The 17,346-nt window shown below is 47.8% G+C and overlaps 1 protein-coding gene across 1 annotated transcript; it reads left to right on the top strand.

The window, feature by feature from the left end:
- Nucleotides 1-1,300: 1,300 nt before the first annotated feature.
- LOC148442057 (uncharacterized) lies at nt 1,301-2,227 on the top strand. Its single transcript, XM_088464287.1, has one exon. It carries the CDS (start codon nt 1,316-1,318, stop codon nt 2,225-2,227), a length of 912 nt encoding a protein of 303 aa, XP_088320413.1. The 5' UTR covers nt 1,301-1,315.
- Nucleotides 2,228-17,346: the final 15,119 nt, after the last annotated feature.

Here is a 17,346-nt window from a genome sequence, read left to right as displayed (position 1 = left end):
TGTGTATGTATGTTTAATAAACTTATACTGTCACGGTGTGTGTGTCCTGTGTTTTTTTAAACATTTTTTTTACAGGTGAACTACAGGTACTAGTGGGCCCTTAATGCCCTGCATGCTGGTACTTGTGGTTCTCCAAGTACCAGCATGCGGGGCAGGCTAGCTGGGACTTGCAGTTCTACTTGTAAAGACAATGTTTGATATTCTTTATTTACACCACACCACACAATCAACCCGCCACCCACCGCCACCAGGGGTGGCGGGGATAGCCCCGGGCTATCAGCCTGGGCCTGGGGTGCCCTGGAGAGGGTGACCCCTTTATTGGGGGGGTCCCCAGCTCTCCAGGGATCCCCGGCCTGGGCTGACTAGCGGTCAGGGTTGATGCTGCGGCTGGGGGGCCCGGTGAAAGGGCTCCCCTGGCTGTGGCATCAGCCCCCCGCTAGAAAAAGTCCAGTGCTGGTCCTGGAACATACAGGGGAACCCTACTCATTTTTTGTCCCCTATATTTCCAGAACCAGGACCGGATCAGAGCCCAGAGCTGGTTGCGCAGAATACAGGGGACCCCTACGTCGTTTGTCCCCCGTATTTTGGCAACCAGCGCTGGTTCTGACTAGCCCGGTGCTGGTTGTGCTTAAGTACAGGGGACCCCTACGTCGTTTGTCCCCTGCATTTAAGCACACCCAGCACTGGGTTACTAATGCCCGGGGCTGGTTGCTCTTTTTTGGGGGGGTGCACGCCATTTTTTTCTTTTTTTACACAGGTTTTTTTTTTTTTTTTTTACCACAGCAGCACAGACGGGTCTCACGGACCTGTCATTGCTCTGTGCCAATCACACAGATGCATGTAGCACGGATCTCCCGGGTTCGTGCTACATGCAAATGGGCACCATAACGCTGATTGGCTTCCTGTCTGCCACTGCAGTGCCACTCCTAGATGGGCCACGTGTTTGTGCCGCCCCCTTGTGTCGCTTAGCATAGTCATCCAGCTTCCTCGGTACAACCTTTTGGCCTAAAAACAATATTGTGAGGTGTGAGGTGTTCAGAATAGAGTGGAAATGAGTGGAAATTAATGTTATTGGGGTTATTAATAGCGTAGGAACAAAAAAAGGCCCATTTATGTGATTTTAGCGTTTTTTTTTTATTTTTTAAGAAAAAATCCAGATCCAAAACACAAAACCCAGAACCCAAAACACGGAAGGGTGGTTTTGGCAAAACCAATCCAGATCCAAAACACGAAGAAAGATCCAGATCCAAAACCAAAACACAAAACACGAAAAGTGTCCGGTGCACACCCCTAGTTTAAACTGCCCCTCCCATGTATGGCAGATTGTCGTGCCGGCATCAAAGGCCTCGCAATGAAGTCTCTGGCCCCTAGCACGTTAAGGACCTACACGGCAGCTTGGGACAATTGGCAGGGTTTCTTGGCTTCCACACGTGAGGGAGGTAAGACGGTTGACGACCGTATGGCAGAGTTTGTTTGGAACTGGCATGAAAGAGGTCGTTCTAAGGCTGCTATGTCTGCGGCGCTGTCTGGCATCGCTTACTTTTCTAAACTACATGGCGTTGCAGATCCCACAAAATCGTTTCTGCTATCCAAAGCGATGAAGGGGTGGGCGAAGGAACACCCTAGCATAGGCGACACGCGTAGACCAATTGACCCGGCTTTGCTTAAAGATCTGATTGTGGCTGTATCAGGGGTTGCTTTAGGCGAGTACGAATCGGCCCTTTTTAGTTTAGCTTTTTCATTGGCATATTTCGGGGCGTTTAGAATCGGCGAGCTTGTAGCCTCTAGTAAGAGTTCCGCGACATCGGGTTTATTGTTTAAACACGTGGTACTTAAGAAGGAATTGATATTGTGTAAAATTCATAGGTCCAAGACTGACCAACTTGACAGGGGTCGTTGGATTTCTATAAAAGAACACTCAGACGCTGTTATCTGCCCAGTTGCCTTGGCGCGGCGTTTTAATGCTCTTCGCCCTCCAAGTGGCGCGCAGTGGCTTGTACATGTTAATCTTACACCTTTATCTAAGTTTCAGTTCATAAAGCTGTTTCAAAATTGCCTTATAGCCTTAGGCCTGCCCACAGAACAGTTCGGGACACATTCATTTAGGATAGGGGCAGCAACCTGCGCAGCGGTTGATGGTGCTTCGGTCGACACCTTACAAAAGTTGGGTCGATGGAAGTCATCAGCTTATAAAGCTTATTTAAGGGAGGATAAGTTGCTTAAGTAGCTGCGCTCCTTGCGAGTTTGTTGGGAAACCCAGGGGCCTTATGCCTACTGCCGCTTTGGAGTTTGAGGGGCTTTTCAGTTTTGCCCTCAAAGAGGTTTTATGTTTTTCACCTTCAGCTGGGTCACCCAACTATTGTTTTCCCTTCCTTAAGATGCATTTGTTATATTGTGATTCAGTTTCTGACTAGGTAACTTTTCTTGCAGGGTTACCCAGGAATGCTAACGGTCGGGTGTGGTTTGTAGGACACTCATTTATATTTTGGGCTGGTCGGCACCCCTTAGCTTTGCAGGCCCCCCTTTTGTTAGGTGCAGATGACGTCCGTTGGTTAGGTTTCCGCGGTATGCGCTGGAAGCGACTACTGGAAGCCTTATGGACGGCAGAGGATAAGTTCGGGGCCCCGGACTGGGTGGTCATTCACTTAGGGGGGAACGATTTGGGCACTTGCAAAGGCATCGAGCTAATACATGCTGTTAGGAACGACTTGCAAGTGCTAGTTAACCGTTGGCCCAATGTGCGCATTGCTTGGTCGGACATTGTTCCACGGCGAGTTTGGCGAGGACCCCAGGGTGGTAAGGCATTAGACGGAGTTCGTCGTAAGGTCAATATGGCAGAGCTTCTATAGGCCTGATGGGGTACACCTAACGGGAGTAGGGTTAGAGCTGTTTATCAGTGACTTATGTAGTTTCCTTTAGGTATTGGAGGGTCACAGTTTGGTGGCGGGCCTGGTTCTATGAACCGGGCTTTGGCGGGAAGCAGTGCTCCTGGGCGGCCTATTATTTAGCGCAGGAGTGACTGGGTAGCATCTTTCCTTTGAGAGCGGCAAGTTGGTCATCGCCCATAAGGGGGGACCTGGTCCCTGTCCAAGGGAAGGGCCGAAGGCTGTGCCAATTAAGGGGGGATGGTACTACCTCAGGCCAGTCTGCGCGGGGCGGGAATCCGCTTCCGTTTATTTATTATTGTTTCCAGCAAGGCTGTGGCCTCGGAGCACTGCTTTTGTCCTGCCACCCATTACCAATTCTAATTCGATCAATAAATTATGGCTGTGACCTCTTTAATTGCATTTCATGTGTCAGTGTGTTCATTTCTAGGCTTAGGTTAAGATAAGTTAACAAATAGAATGATAAAATGAATGGGTGACTTATTGATTAGTCAGTTTTGCATATATGAGTTCTGGTCAGCAGTAGCTCATCATGATTAATTGTGGCAAAGATAATACATAAAAAATTCTGAAAGTCCAATATTAAGGGGCATACTGTATATATCCTCCATAAAAAGTCCTGTACGATGTGAAACGCGCTTTGTGTAGCCTTCTGATGAAAATGGCCCACTCACGTAGTTGCAATAGTGTGCACAGGGTATGCCCCTAAACAGGGTTCCACTTTAATAGCAGAGAAGACTGGTTCCAAGTTTATGAAAAGTATGAAAAGTGGGTAAGAGGTCCAGGGGCATGGACTTAGCAGTAAGAAGTCTGTCTGTGACTTTAGTGAGGACACTTTTGGTAAAGTGAAGAGCTTGAAAATTGATTGCAGAGGTTCAGAAGGATAAGTGAAGTGACAGTGTGGACAAACGGTGGGATGTCCTTGCTCACAAGAGCTTAGAATCTAATAGGACATAAGAGATATGGCGGTAGATGTATTATAGCGGCACTCAACGTGCCGCTATAACACTTTCCGCTTCGCCTCTTTACCGAGGCGAAGCAGGAAGCACTACCGATGAGATGTATAAATATCTCATCGGCCGGAGAGGGGGAGCGTTACCTCGCCCCTCCGGTGCTACCCGCTAGAGACAGCAGCGCATCAGCCTAGTGCTGATGCGCTGTGTCTCTCTCCCGGCCGGCTCCACTGAGCATGCGCGGGATCTCGCAAGTATCGCAAGATCCCTGTGTGGTGCCCCGGAGCCGGCAGCCGCCGTAGCAGGGACAGCGCTGTTCCTGCTGTGGGGATAGGCTAACGCCAGGCTGTAGCTGTCGATAACGACAGCTACAGCCGGCCGAACGGTCATGCGTTATGACCGTTCGTACATGGCCCTGCCGTCGGCGCTGCTATCTTATAGATAGCAGCGCCGATAATGACAGGGGCGCACAGCGCCACTGTCATTTACCGCCCAGGCCCCCGATCATACATCGGGGAGAAACGGTATCAGCGCACATAACGTGCGCTGATACCGTTTCTGGGCTTCGTACATCTCCCCCATGGAAAGCTATTTTTTATTGTTTTGAGCAATACAGATTTGGTGATAAAAAAGACCAGTTTAGATCCTTTACTAATCTTTGTCATCACAATGAGACCCTTGAAGATGTATCTTTTTTTTTGCAGATATCCTCAATATACTGTATTGCAGGTCCTAATATATGAGAACCTTGAATAGAACTCATTTATTATCTATGTATTACCAGTTATTTATATAGCGCTCACATATTGCGCAGCGCTTTACAGAGAATATTTGGCCATTCACATCTGTCCCTGCCCCAGTGAAGCTTACACTGACTCTATATTCCCTACCACAAGCTCAGGCTCATACCGTAGACACACATACAGTACTTACACACTAGGGTTAATTTTTGTTGGGAGCCAATTAAACTACCAGTATATTTTTGGAGTGTGGGAGGAAACCGGAGTACCCGGAGGAAACCCACGCAAGCACAGGGAGAATATACAAACTCCACACAGTAAGGGCTGTGGTGGGAATCAAACCTGATTTTCATATAAGTACCTAGTGGAACAGTTCAGTCAAATAGGTCTGCCCCCTATTGTCTATATCCAGTTATTGCAGTGATTAGAATTTTAACTAGATAAAAGTGTACATAACATTGCAAGACATTATATATGTCACATTACACTGTCACATCATACCATAAATACCACGAGAAACATACATTTCCAATAATAGGGCATTTACATGTACAGCAGAAAACACTTGCACACAGGGACCCTACCTTTCTGCTGATGATAGGCTGTGATTTGATATTCCCAGATCATTACTAATGAGGAAACTTTCCCTTTAATTAGTTTGTGGTGACCATTTTAAAGGTGATTAAAGCCACCCTTCGCTAGATGTGGTTAAAGACTTTGTGAAAACCTGGCCTTTCTTGTGGCGGTATCTTAGCAATTAAGGCTGACTTCCTCGCAGATCGGGAGGCTTGACAGATTTTACAATGCAAAATACCTTTTTTTTTTTGCCCTTCAGGCAATGTTAAACTTATGGATAATATGATTAATTATAAAAGGCAGGTATGTATTATATATTCTGCAGGGATTTACAGTTATGTCTATTTTTCTGTACGGGCGGTTAAGCCCATCAGGACAGGACGCTAAAGTCTAAATGTTTGACAATAGCAGCATCATTATTGACGGCGTGCTGTGTACGTGAGCATAAACACCTCTAATGTATGTTCTGCATTGGTGCAATATTGTAACGAATAAAGTCAACGTTTGCATTTTTTTTTGCATTAAATTAAAAGTTAAGGGCTCTGGTTATGAGGAGCAATATAAAATGATAATTTTCTCTAGCTACTTATCTCAGTGGTGAGGAATCTTTGTTCAATCCTAGATCAAGTAATAGCTGTGAGATGCTGAGCTCCCTAATAACTTTGACAGCGCTAAAGCCGCTTACAAACTAGACGATTGCAATGGATGATATGGATGATAACGATATCGTTCATATCGTTCAGTGTGTATGCAGTGAACGACCAACGATGCGCGCTCCAGCAGGTCGTTAGCGATGACTTTTGTCGTCAGTACATGTAGGGCAATCTGACGATATCATCAAGAATTACCTGATCAGAGATGTGGCAGGATGACTTCACTGTAAGATAACTGTCAGTGTGTACACCCAATGGGCCTGATTCAGAGCCACTCATAAGCGGCAGCTCGTTCGCTCCGAGCGATGTTTGCCCAACTGCGCATGCGTACGGATCGTTATACGCATGCGCGAACCAGTCAGTGCGGTCGAAATTCATGTGCTCGCAAAATAGCAAATGCCTGCTAATTTGAGTGACAGAATGAGGCGTATGTGGGTGGTAACAGGGGAAGGTGCTTAAAAACGGGGAGTGGAGATCCGATCGCAGGCGTGCTTAAAGGTCAAAATGGGCGTTTTATGGGTGTGCATAATTAAAACAGCAGCATCATTGACCACGTCACTGGGTTATTTTATAGCCAGAACTGCTCCCAAATTGTGGTAGCAAAAACCAACCACAAGAATAGTGAGCAGCTCATACCCTGGTCGATGTACTCGATTAATCTAATAAATAGCGGACATGACGTAGGATGCGAGCGGCCAGGGGGCGTAGTTTCTCAAAAAACGACCACAAGTTTTGTTCGCTCGTTCAGACCTAGAGGCGTGAACAGACCGCAAACAGCGAACGGTTCATTTGAATAGCCACCCCTATTTTCTGGACGAGCGAGCGCTAATTGCATCCGGCTCTGAATCAGGCCCAATATCGTTTGTCTTGCTCTACAGAAAGTTCAAGGGAAATCTTTCACCAATATCATTCATACAGCACATCGTCTAGTGTGTATGACCTTTCAGAATAGTCAGACTTAGGCCAATATATCATAAGGCGACGCATTAGTCCAGTTCTAGGTAAAAAAAAAAAATTTTTTTTAAAACAATTGAAAAAAATTTAAAAGATTATTTAAAATTAGAAAGTGAAAAGCTTTATTTTACTAAAATATAATTTTTTTCCTACTTTCATCTCTGTGACTAATGCCAACCTGAGATGGCGATTATGTTGGAGGACAGTGACGATACTGTCTATAATAAACAGGCATCACATCGCAGGAGTCCTACAGTGGAGGCTACCAACACCAATAATCTTCACTTTGATAGATATGACCCTAAGGGGCATATTTAATTAGGTGCGAAAAGGCCGTTTCTGCGGAAAAGTATCACCGGTGATGTCATTTCGCCAGGCGAAAACTTATCCCTGTATTCAATTCCAAATACTTTTCGCCAGTGCGGAAAGTCAATGCATTGAAATATGCGAAAAAGATTTGCCTATGAAAGCTGTTGAAAAAAGTGCAGAATTGGGGTTTTGGGGTGCAAACTTGCGTGAACCCCCCTGCTCCCTTGGGACAGTCCCCCAAAGCTAAACTGTGTAAAAAAAAGTAAAAAAAACAACAACTTAAGAACATCCCAAAAAATGACTTTGAAAAATGGGGTAAAAAGTACAAAGTTGGGGGACAAACTTAAAACTAACAAAATAGTCTCCAGGGGGGGTCCCCAAGTATGCCTCAGGTGTTTTTAAAATTGCAGGAGCTTGCGGCAGGTGGATTTTTCATGTTTTTTAAAACTTCACTTTAGCAACTTTAAAATATGCTGGCCCCCATTTTCGTGTACCCCAAATTTGCTGGGAGTACTTATTTTCTGCAAAATAACTGCTAAATGCTATTCTTCACCACTTCTGCAAAGACGCTAAATAGCAGCTATTGAGAGCATTTAAGTACCCCAAATACCTTCAGCAGGTCTATTCGGGGGTATCTATAGTGATCCCCAATATCAGTGCATCTTTTGGGGGGTGTCAGGCTGATTTCCCCAAATCTGACAGGACTTTTCGCCAGGTCCGAATTCGCCGGGTCCCGTTTTCGACGATTTCTAATTGAATACGGGGATAAGCGGGGACTAGCGCGATACTATTCTGCATGGAAGCCAGCGATGGCGGCGAAAAGTCTGGCATGCGAAAAGTACGGGAATTGAATATGCCCCTAAATATGAACAATTAAGTTAATTTAGGATGTTTAATTTGAACTGTGAACGTCAATCCAATAACATTTATTACTGACGTTAATTAGATACGGGGGGTCTAAAATTAATCAACCTGGCAACTACTGTAACAGGTAGGGAGGATTTGGGGCATCATATGTTTTACATGCCAAATTTTCCATGAGTTGAATTAGCGACATAAACGTGCGCACATAAGGTTTGCGCAGGTAATGTTGGACGCCGCCTCTGTGCTTGTCTGCAGTTCCAATGAGATGACAGTGTCGGTGAATGAGTCTCTAACTAACTCACAAGACCTAGTGGTGCCCTCCCCATCACTTTGTGCACTACAGTAGCTGTCTCCAGCCCTGGAGGAACTGAGGATGGAGCAGTGTGGACAGAGCAGTGCAGGGAAGTGTGCATGTACTACTGTATATAAAATATACTGACCAGTTCTATTCTATTGGTATAATATGGATTGGGGGCACTACTGTGTGGCATGATATAGTGGGAGATTTATCAAAGCTTGGAGAGAGATAAAATGGAGCAAGATAAAGGGGTATATGTACTAAGCCCTGGGGAGAGATAAAGTACCAACCAATCAGCTCCTAACTGTCACTTTACAGGCTGTGTTTGAAAAATGTCAGTTAGGAGCTGATTGGTTGGTACTTTATCCCCAAGGTGCCAACCCATCAGCTCCTAACTGTCATTTTTCAAACACAGCCTGTAAAGTGACAGTTAGGAGCTCATTGGTTGGCACTTTGGCCCTGATTCAGAGCCGGACGCTCTGACAGAGCGCTCGCTCTGAATCAGGGCCGTCCTTCTTGATTTTTAGAGCGGCCTCCTGGCCGCTCGTATAGCTGTGGGTGACCACCCACAGCTATAGCGAGCAGCCAGGAAGATGGTTGCGATGGTCAAGACCATCGCGACCATCGGGCTTGCAACGAGATCCTTGTGGTAGGGTCTCGTTGCCGCAAGCCCTGGAGTGCTTTCGGCTCAAACAGAGCCGAAAGCACTCCCACTGACATCACTTGTGATGTTAGTGGGGCCGGCCCCAGACAGGCGTTCCCATGGGAACGCCTCCGTCTGGGCAGCCACACCCCCGGCACGCCCAACAAAGGGGGCATGCTGTCACTCAACATCGACAGCACGCCCCCTTTGGTACGAGACCCGGAGCGATGGTTTGCCCGTCGCTATCCGGGTCTCGCGCATGCGCACGATGGAGCCGGCTCCGTCGTGCGCACGTGCACTGGGCCACCATCGACCCGCTTGCGAGCGCTCGCGAGCGGGTCTGAATCAGGTTCTTTATCTCCATAGTCACTGGAAAGTGAGGTGAGGGAGTTGGGGGATGGATATGGGATATGATAATATGAGGGGAGATATATATGACATGAAGAGAGTGCTAGACATGCCCCTGGGAGGTGATAGACACCCCCCTAACCAGAGAGTATCCCTCTCTAGACTACACTAGGTGTGCCGTTATCTACGTTATCTACCTTAATCATAGATCATTAGGGGATGCGGTTAATATACCGACACCTGGGATGTCGACTGCCGGCGCCAAAATCTTGATCAGCAAGGGAAGACCGGCGCTGGAGATGCCGACACCGGAATGCCGTCAGCCGGCATCCCGGATGTGAGCATAGCAGGGCCAGGTAGGTGTTAGCCATGGGGGGAGGGTTAGGTTTAGGCGTCCCTTAGGAAGATAGGGTTAGGCTGCGGGAGGGGGGGGGGTTAGGGTTAAGCTCCAGACAGGGGAGTTAGGGTTAGGCACCACCGGGGGGAGGTTAGGGATAGGCACTAAGGGGGGAGGGTTAGGTTTAGGCACTAGGGAGGGTTAGTGTCAGGGTGCAGGAAAGGAGGGTTAGGGGGTATATAGGACAGGGAACCATTACTTAGAGTTCCCCTGTCAGGATTGTAAGTTGTGTCAGGAAATCATACCCAACCCATAATTAGCATTAAAGTGGCAATATTAAACGGATAGATCGCAGTGGAGGGCGTATGTGTCCAAAAGGTAACCCTAGGGCGTGAAGGGACAGATATGCAGCGCTTCTGCCAAGTCAGGGGTCCGTCAATTGACTACACCCTTGTGCTTACACAATGCATGGCACTAATGCTGATATTTGTGCTCTTTACATACTGTATAGCGAGTTTGAGCCGGTTCCCGAGCAGGGCGCAAAGCGGAAGGTGGATTTCCTTCCTAATGCTAATGAGACTATACGTATGACTTCATGCACATGGTCGCACCACCCACTACAATACCGGAAAGAGACTAATCCCATCACACCCAGGGCCTGATTCTAAGTCGCGCACTCCGGGAATGTCAGAGGCAGTTGAACATTTTTTTTTTTTGCTACTGCGCAATGCATCTGAGTCACGCTGAGCATGTGTCTGGAGTTTGTGCACACAGATTCGCAGTTACGATTATGATCCACGGTCTCAGAAATGTCTTGTTAATGCGCGGGGCGTTTCTGACCGGTGACTGGGAGGTGGCTAAGCGAATGCACGTAGATGGTCCATCTTATGGGCGTGTTATCACTTATCAGTGTCACGGGTGTCAGTGAAGTGGTTGCGAACTCAGGCGTTTAATCGCTCACATTGGTGGCCATACTCTGACGGTGGTACCCCCTATATTTGTTCCAAAATGGAGTAACCCACATACGATGGTTGCGTGTACAGCATACTTGCCAACTCTCCCTCATTGTCAGGGAGACTCCTTGAAATAGTAGCAATCTCCCTGTCTCCCTGAAGAGTCTACAAATCTCCCTCATTTCATCCTTACTCCCATTATGAATCTGTTATATTAAAAAACAGAGATATATACATTCAAATGGGATCATTAGTGTCATTTCCTTGCATTGGTTATTATAAGGCACAATGATCCCTATGAATTTCTGAAAAGTATTATTGTGTTTTCATCAACAAACAGATCTTACTAACTGCTTTTGGGCTGGTTACATTTGGATGTAAGTCAGGTTTAGGACACGCCTCTCAGATGTATCAGTACACGCCCATCACATGTAGGACACGCCTCTCAGATTTATCAGTACACGCCCATCACATGTAGGACACGCCTCTCAGATGTATCAGTACACGCCCACTGTAACACGCGCTCATAGGTGCAGCTTTCATAATCTCCCTGAAATGCTTTTTCAAAAGTAGGCAAGTATGGTGTACAGATGCACCGAATGGTATTTGAGCATCTAAAGATGCTGACAGTGGGCGTCTCAGTGCTTGCACATTCGGATGCAAGGATGTACACCAGGGGAAGGGCTTGTAGTGGCCTTTTCATAGACAATAGTCGCAGAAACAATACCAGTAAAAGAAACACACACACCGGCTGCACAGTCACACAGGGAGTCCCAATGTTGTTGACTATAAGTAGAGATATGCGGGTCCAGTTCTCAGAGAATTCAGAACACCCAGTTTAGGGGATCCGAGTCAGAGTTCGGAATCACTTTGCGGCACAGAGTCTAACTGAGTGCTGGTTCGGATCTTCAAGCTGTTCGAAACTTGGATTTAAAAAACAGAACTCGGGTATTGGACTGCATGCCCACAGGTCACAATGACATCTTTCTGTCTTTTTTTCATTTATATATAAAAAAAAAAAATCAACAATCAAAACCAGAAGACGAATTCTGATCCAAAACCAAAACATGGGGGTCGGCGCACATTTCTAATTATAAGTGATTTTAATCACTGGGAATAAACATTGTGGCCCCTATAGTTCTTAAGCTTTATTTTTTTAAGCTGGAACCCAGAATACGTCAGTGAATCTGCTTTATTATCTACAGCTGAATTTATAACCAATACAATGTGCTTTATTTGAATTACTTTACTGCATTCGAGCTATGTTTGTTCATGTTCAAATCCCAACGCCGGAAGACCGGCAACTTAAGATCCCGACAGGTAAGTATTTTAACTATAACTAACCTTACCCCCCCCAACTTTCCCTTAGGGATGCCTAACCCTAACCTCCCCCCCAAATGCCTATCCCTAACCCCCCCTGTAAGTACCTAAACCTAACCCCCCTTCCCCGCAGCCTATACCCAAGTCTCCCGTGGGGGTGCCTAACCCTAACCTCCCCCCAGGGGTGCCTAACCCTAACTCCCCCATCCCCTAGCTTTACCCTAACCTCCCGGGGGGGGATGCCTAACCCTAAGTCCCCCCCTGGGATCCCTAAAACCTAACCCTCTCCCCCGCGGCTGTCCGCGCCCGGTGCCCGGCTTACCTTCATTCGATATGCTGGGTGTCGGGCTCCCGGTGTAGGTAAAATAAAAGGCATCGGGATTTCAATGCCTGTCATTAGACCCCTGCCGGGATTAGACAGTCGGGAAGCCGGCAGTCGGCATTTCGACCGTCGGTTTCCTGACTGCATCCCATGTATAGGACGTTTGCGATATGTATAAAAACTATTAAAATATGACTAATAATTATTTTTTTTAGTTCATACTACACAGTCGGTTTGCAGAATTCGGCTATGGCCACCCACTGTACATTTCGTGCTATGGCATACCCCGGGTCCCCCCCCCACACACAGGATAGGAACCCCCGAATGTGTATAAAGTATGAGATACGGGCCCCGCAGCTTAGACAGCAAAATAATTGTATCCGACAACTTCTCACAACGCGTAACTATTAAGAATTCAGGAGAACACTGACAGTAGTGACCCAAATGTGGCACAGTGTGATCCTTATTAAAGTAATACATTAAACAGAATAATAAAAGTTGTTATTAGATGGAAATAATCTGCCTTCAATAAACTCCTTTCTGGTGAGGTTTGGGTAATGGAATAACGTCACTTATCTCTTGATTGTGTGTAAAACAGAATCATTGTTGCACAGATACACTGTAGCCTCTAGGTGCGGTTAATTGCGTCCTTGTGTCCTTAATGCGGCACCTCTCCAGGTATCAGCCCCTATAGGTGGGATCTTTTGTTTTATTGTCTGATCATTAAAGGGTTTGTTCCCACACTATCCCTGTGCTGGTGGCGAGGGACGGGATGCAGTCAATATCCCGACCACCGGAATCCCAAAGGAAAGCAGTGGCGTTGGGGGGAGGGTTAGGGGTTAGGATTAGGCACTAAGGGGGAGGGTTAGGTTTAGGATGTGGGAAGGGGGAGGTTAGATTTAGGCGATGGGGGGGGAATAGGGCTAGGCACCGGGGAGGAAGGGTTAGGGTAGGGAGAGGGGGAGGTTAGGTTTAGGCACTAGGGGGGAGGGTAGGGCTAGGCACCGGGGAGGGAGGGTTAGGATAGGAAGAGGGGGAAGTTAGGTTTAGGCACTAGGGGGGAGGGTAGGGCTAGGCACCTAGGGTAGGGTAGGAAGAGGGGGAAGTTAGGTTTAGGACGTGGGAAGGGGGAGGTTAGATTTAGGCAATGGGGGGGGGATAGGGCTAGGCACCGGGGAGGAAGGGTTAGGGTAGGGAGAGGGGGAGGTTAGGTTTAGGCACTAGGGGGGGAGGGTAGGGCTAGGCACCGGGGAGGGAGGGTTAGGGTAGGAAGAGGGGGAAGTTAAGTTTAGGCACTAGGGGGGAGGGTAGGGCTAAGCACCTAGGGTAGGGTAGGAAGAGGGGGAAGTTAGGTTTAGTATGTGGGAAGGGGGAGGTTAGATTTAGGCAATGGGGGGGGATAGGGCTAGGCACCGGGGAGGAAGGGTTAGGGTAGGGAGAGGGGGAGGTTAGGTTTAGGCACTAGGGGGGAGGGTAGGGCTAGGCACCGGGGAGGGAGGGTTAGGGTAGGGAGAGGGGGAGGTTAGGTTTAGGCACTAGGGTGGGAGGATAGGGCTAGGCACTGGGAAGGGAGTATTAGGGGTAAGGAGAGGGGGAGGGTTAGGTTTAGGATGTGGGAAGGGGGAGGTTAGATTTAGGCAATGGGGGGGATAGGGCTAGGCACCGGGGAGGGAGGGTTAGGGTAGGAAGAGGGGGAGGTTAGGTTTAGGCACTAGGGGGGAGGGTAGGGCTAGGCACTGGGAAGGGAGTATTAGGGGTAAGGAGAGGGGGAGGGTTACGAGGGTTACGATACAGACCAACAAGGTGTCGGTAGTCTAACCCTGCCGGGATGCCGGTGTCAGGATTCTGACCGCCGGGATCCAGAATGCCAGCATTCCATACCAAACCCGTGAGGGATGGAGGGAGGGTTAGGGTTAGGGGGGGGGCAGGGTTAGTAGTGCTAACCAAAAACCCCTGTCAGGATCTTCACCCATGCCGGGCTTCTCGCTTCGGGCATGTGGCCGGCGGTAATACATACCGATTCCATTTATAGCTTGTATCTTATGTTAGACAATGTTTTGCACACTAAGGGCCTGATTCAGACCCGTTCGCAAGCAACCGCTTGCTCGTATGCGGCTGATGTTATGCATTTGCGCATGTGTATGCATTGCAGTGCGCATGCGCGAACTGGTTTGAGCGATCGGGTCGGGTAGCGTCGCTCGCCTAGCAAAGACAGCCCAGTGGAATGAGTTACAGGAGAGGCCGTTTTTGTGGGTGGTCACAGGGGCAGGGCAGTAGTAACGGGGGAGTGGAGGTGCGGACGCTGGCGTGTCTGAGTGTTTCAGCGCCGTTTCAGAGGCGTGCATAATTACCAGGCAGCGTCATAGTACTCGTCACCTGGGAGATTTTTACACAGAAGTGCTAGCAGTGCTTGCGGTAGGGTACAGTCAACCACAAGCGCTGCGGTCTGATCCGATGGTTCCCCGATGTACCGATGGTTGCATATACTTCCTGGAGATGACATACGCTAGTGGGTGGCTAAAAACAGGCTGGTGGGCGTCTATAAACACAAAGTGATTGCTCGCCAAGACATAGTGGGCGTGCTTATGCCTTGCCGTGCGATCGCCTGCCTTGTTGTCACTTAGCTGAATTTGCATACGCTGGGAGCAAGCGGCCGCATCTAGCGAACGGGTCTGAATCAGGTCCTAAGTCTTTTGCACTATTTTATTATATTTGCACTGCTGTGTGTTTATATACAATGTAAGGCACTGCAGACCCCTTGTGGTGCCATATAAATAAAGGCTAATGATAATAATATTAATAGGGAGGTCTGCACAGATGGAATTGGTATGTATTACTGCATGGCTGGCGGTTCAAATCCCGACGTGAGAAGCCCGGCAGGGGTGAAGATCCCAAAAGGGGTTTTTGGTAAGTACTGCTAACCCTGCTCCCCTCCTAACCCTTACCCTCCCTCAGGGGTGCCTAACCCTAACCTCCCTCCCTGGTTCCTACCCTAACCCCCCCCTAAGTGCTGAAACCTAAACCCCCATCCCCGCAGCCTATACCTACGGGGGGGGGGTGCCTAACCCTATCCTCCCCCCGGGGGTGCCTAACCCTAACCCTCCTTTCCCATGGCCTAACCCTAACCCTCCCTTCCCCTGGCCTAATCCTAACCCTCCTAGGGGTGCCTAACCCTAATCCCTCTGGGAGCCCTGACACCTGTTATTAGTGGGGAGGAAATTATAGTATATAGTAGGTCGGGGAAGCAAAAGCACGTAAGGGAAGAGGGCCCTGCTCGTTAAAGCTTATAGTCTACGGGGGAGTGGCATACAGACATGGGTGCTCCTGAGGGGAGAGACAGTGAGCAAGGAGCATAGAGCATTGGTTTAGAATGAGAGCAAGAAAGCTAACAGTCCAAACTGAATGGCAACAGACTATTGTGTACTCACATAACCGCTGCAGCACTGTGTAGTGTATGATCCCAGGTAACCAGTTAGCAATCACAGGGCTCAGATTATGAGAGTTCGGAGCAGGTGAGAAGGGTTAGCAGTGGGGGACTCTTCACATGTAAAAGTCATGGGGTTAGAAGAATATGCTGGAAAACTCTTTTGACTTTGGGACCCTCTGCAGAAAAAATGGGAGCGAGGTGAGGGACAGCCCACTATAAATCTGCCAAGTCTGCTGGCTGTCGGTAGGTGTCGGTAGGAAAGCCGCCAGCTAACAGCAGGATACCCCAGACTCTCAAAGAGTTATATAGGCAGGAACCGCTTTTGTGCTCGCAAGGCCGGCCGTTACCAGATAAGCTGGAGGCACCTGTACTCGTGGCTGCTGTCCTCTGCACTGAACATGCTCAGAGTTGGATCATGGAAAAAAAGGGGGAGATGAACTAAGCCTTGGAGTGAGATAGAGTGGAGAGAAATAAAGTACTAACCAATCAGCCCCTAACTGTCATGTTACAGGCTGTGTTTGAAAAATGACAGTTAAGAGCTGGTTGGTTGGTACTTTATCTATCTCCAAGGCTTAGTACATCTACCCTAAAGTATGGGGTGACAAATGCTACTTAATATAATTTTTCCCATACATTTAAGCTGCATACACACACAACGATTGAGTTAATGAACTATTTTAGTAAACGATTTTCTACCTTGAAAAAATGAACTAAAATCGTTTACTAAAGTTGTTCATTTACTATGTTCATTTAAATCATACATGCCTACCCTCCCGGTTTTCGCGGGAGGCTCCCGATTTTCCGGGTAACCCCCCGCACCCCCGGAAGTGTAGGCTTTTCTACCGCATTCTGCCCACTTCCTAGTGAAGTGGGCAGAATTAGGAGAATACCCGCAGCAATCGCGGGTCTCCGCGAAGGGGGCGGGGCTTAAGCTAGGCAACCCTGATTTAAATGTAATGAATGATTTTTATGAACTACAAACGATTTTTGCATATTAACTTAATGAAAATCATTGAGTTGACAAGTCTGACTGAATTACAAATTACAAACATGAACGCGCATGAACAATAATCGTTCATCGTTTGACTCAGAAAGTGAACGATTTTTTCAAACGATTATCATTAAACGATATCATTAAATGATAATTGTTCAAAAAATCGTTGTGTGTGTATGCACCTTAAGAAGGCATTAAGTAGGCCAAGCTGTACAGTGTGTTATGTGGGCGGGAAGTAGTCTGCATCCTGACAGTCAGAATCCCGATGCGCACTATACTGGCTGCGGGATCCTGATGGGCCAAAATGCAGACAACTTCAAACGGTAAGTGTGGGGAGGGTTATGGTTAGGGTGCCGAAGAAGAGAGGGTTAGGGCTAGGCTGCGGGGGGGGGGGGTGGGGGGGGGGTAAGGTTAGGCTGCAGGAGGGGTGGGTTAGGATTGGGGTTAGACATAGCCTTAGAATACTTACCGGAAATTGGCAGCATTTTCACCATCGGATTACACTGTTGGGATTCTGACCGTCGGGGTGCCGTTCCCAACCCATGTGGGCAGTCACCCATCCCCCTGCCCCTAAACGGCTGATTTCACTGTTTAAAAATTCTCTTCAACTCTAGGGGGTAAATTTATTAAAGTGAGAGTTTTTAAAAGTGAGTTTTAAAAGTGATGTTGCCCATAGCAACCAATCAGGTTCTACTTAGCATTTAACTAGCAGCTTCTAGAAGATAAAAGCTAGAATCTGGTTGGTTGCTATGGGCAACATCACTTTTAAA

The sequence above is a fragment of the Taudactylus pleione genome, unplaced genomic scaffold (genome assembly GCF_031769625.1).
Source record: "Taudactylus pleione unplaced genomic scaffold, aTauple2 ptg001628l, whole genome shotgun sequence".
Lineage (NCBI taxonomy): Eukaryota > Metazoa > Chordata > Amphibia > Anura > Myobatrachidae > Taudactylus > Taudactylus pleione.
This window is presented reverse-complemented; position numbering and strand designations above follow the sequence as displayed.

Excerpts from the sequence above, each read along its gene's own strand:
- LOC148442057 (XM_088464287.1), top strand. The coding sequence starts at position 1,316 with ATGGCAGATTGTCGTGCCGGCATCAAAGGCCTCGCAATGAAGTCTCTG.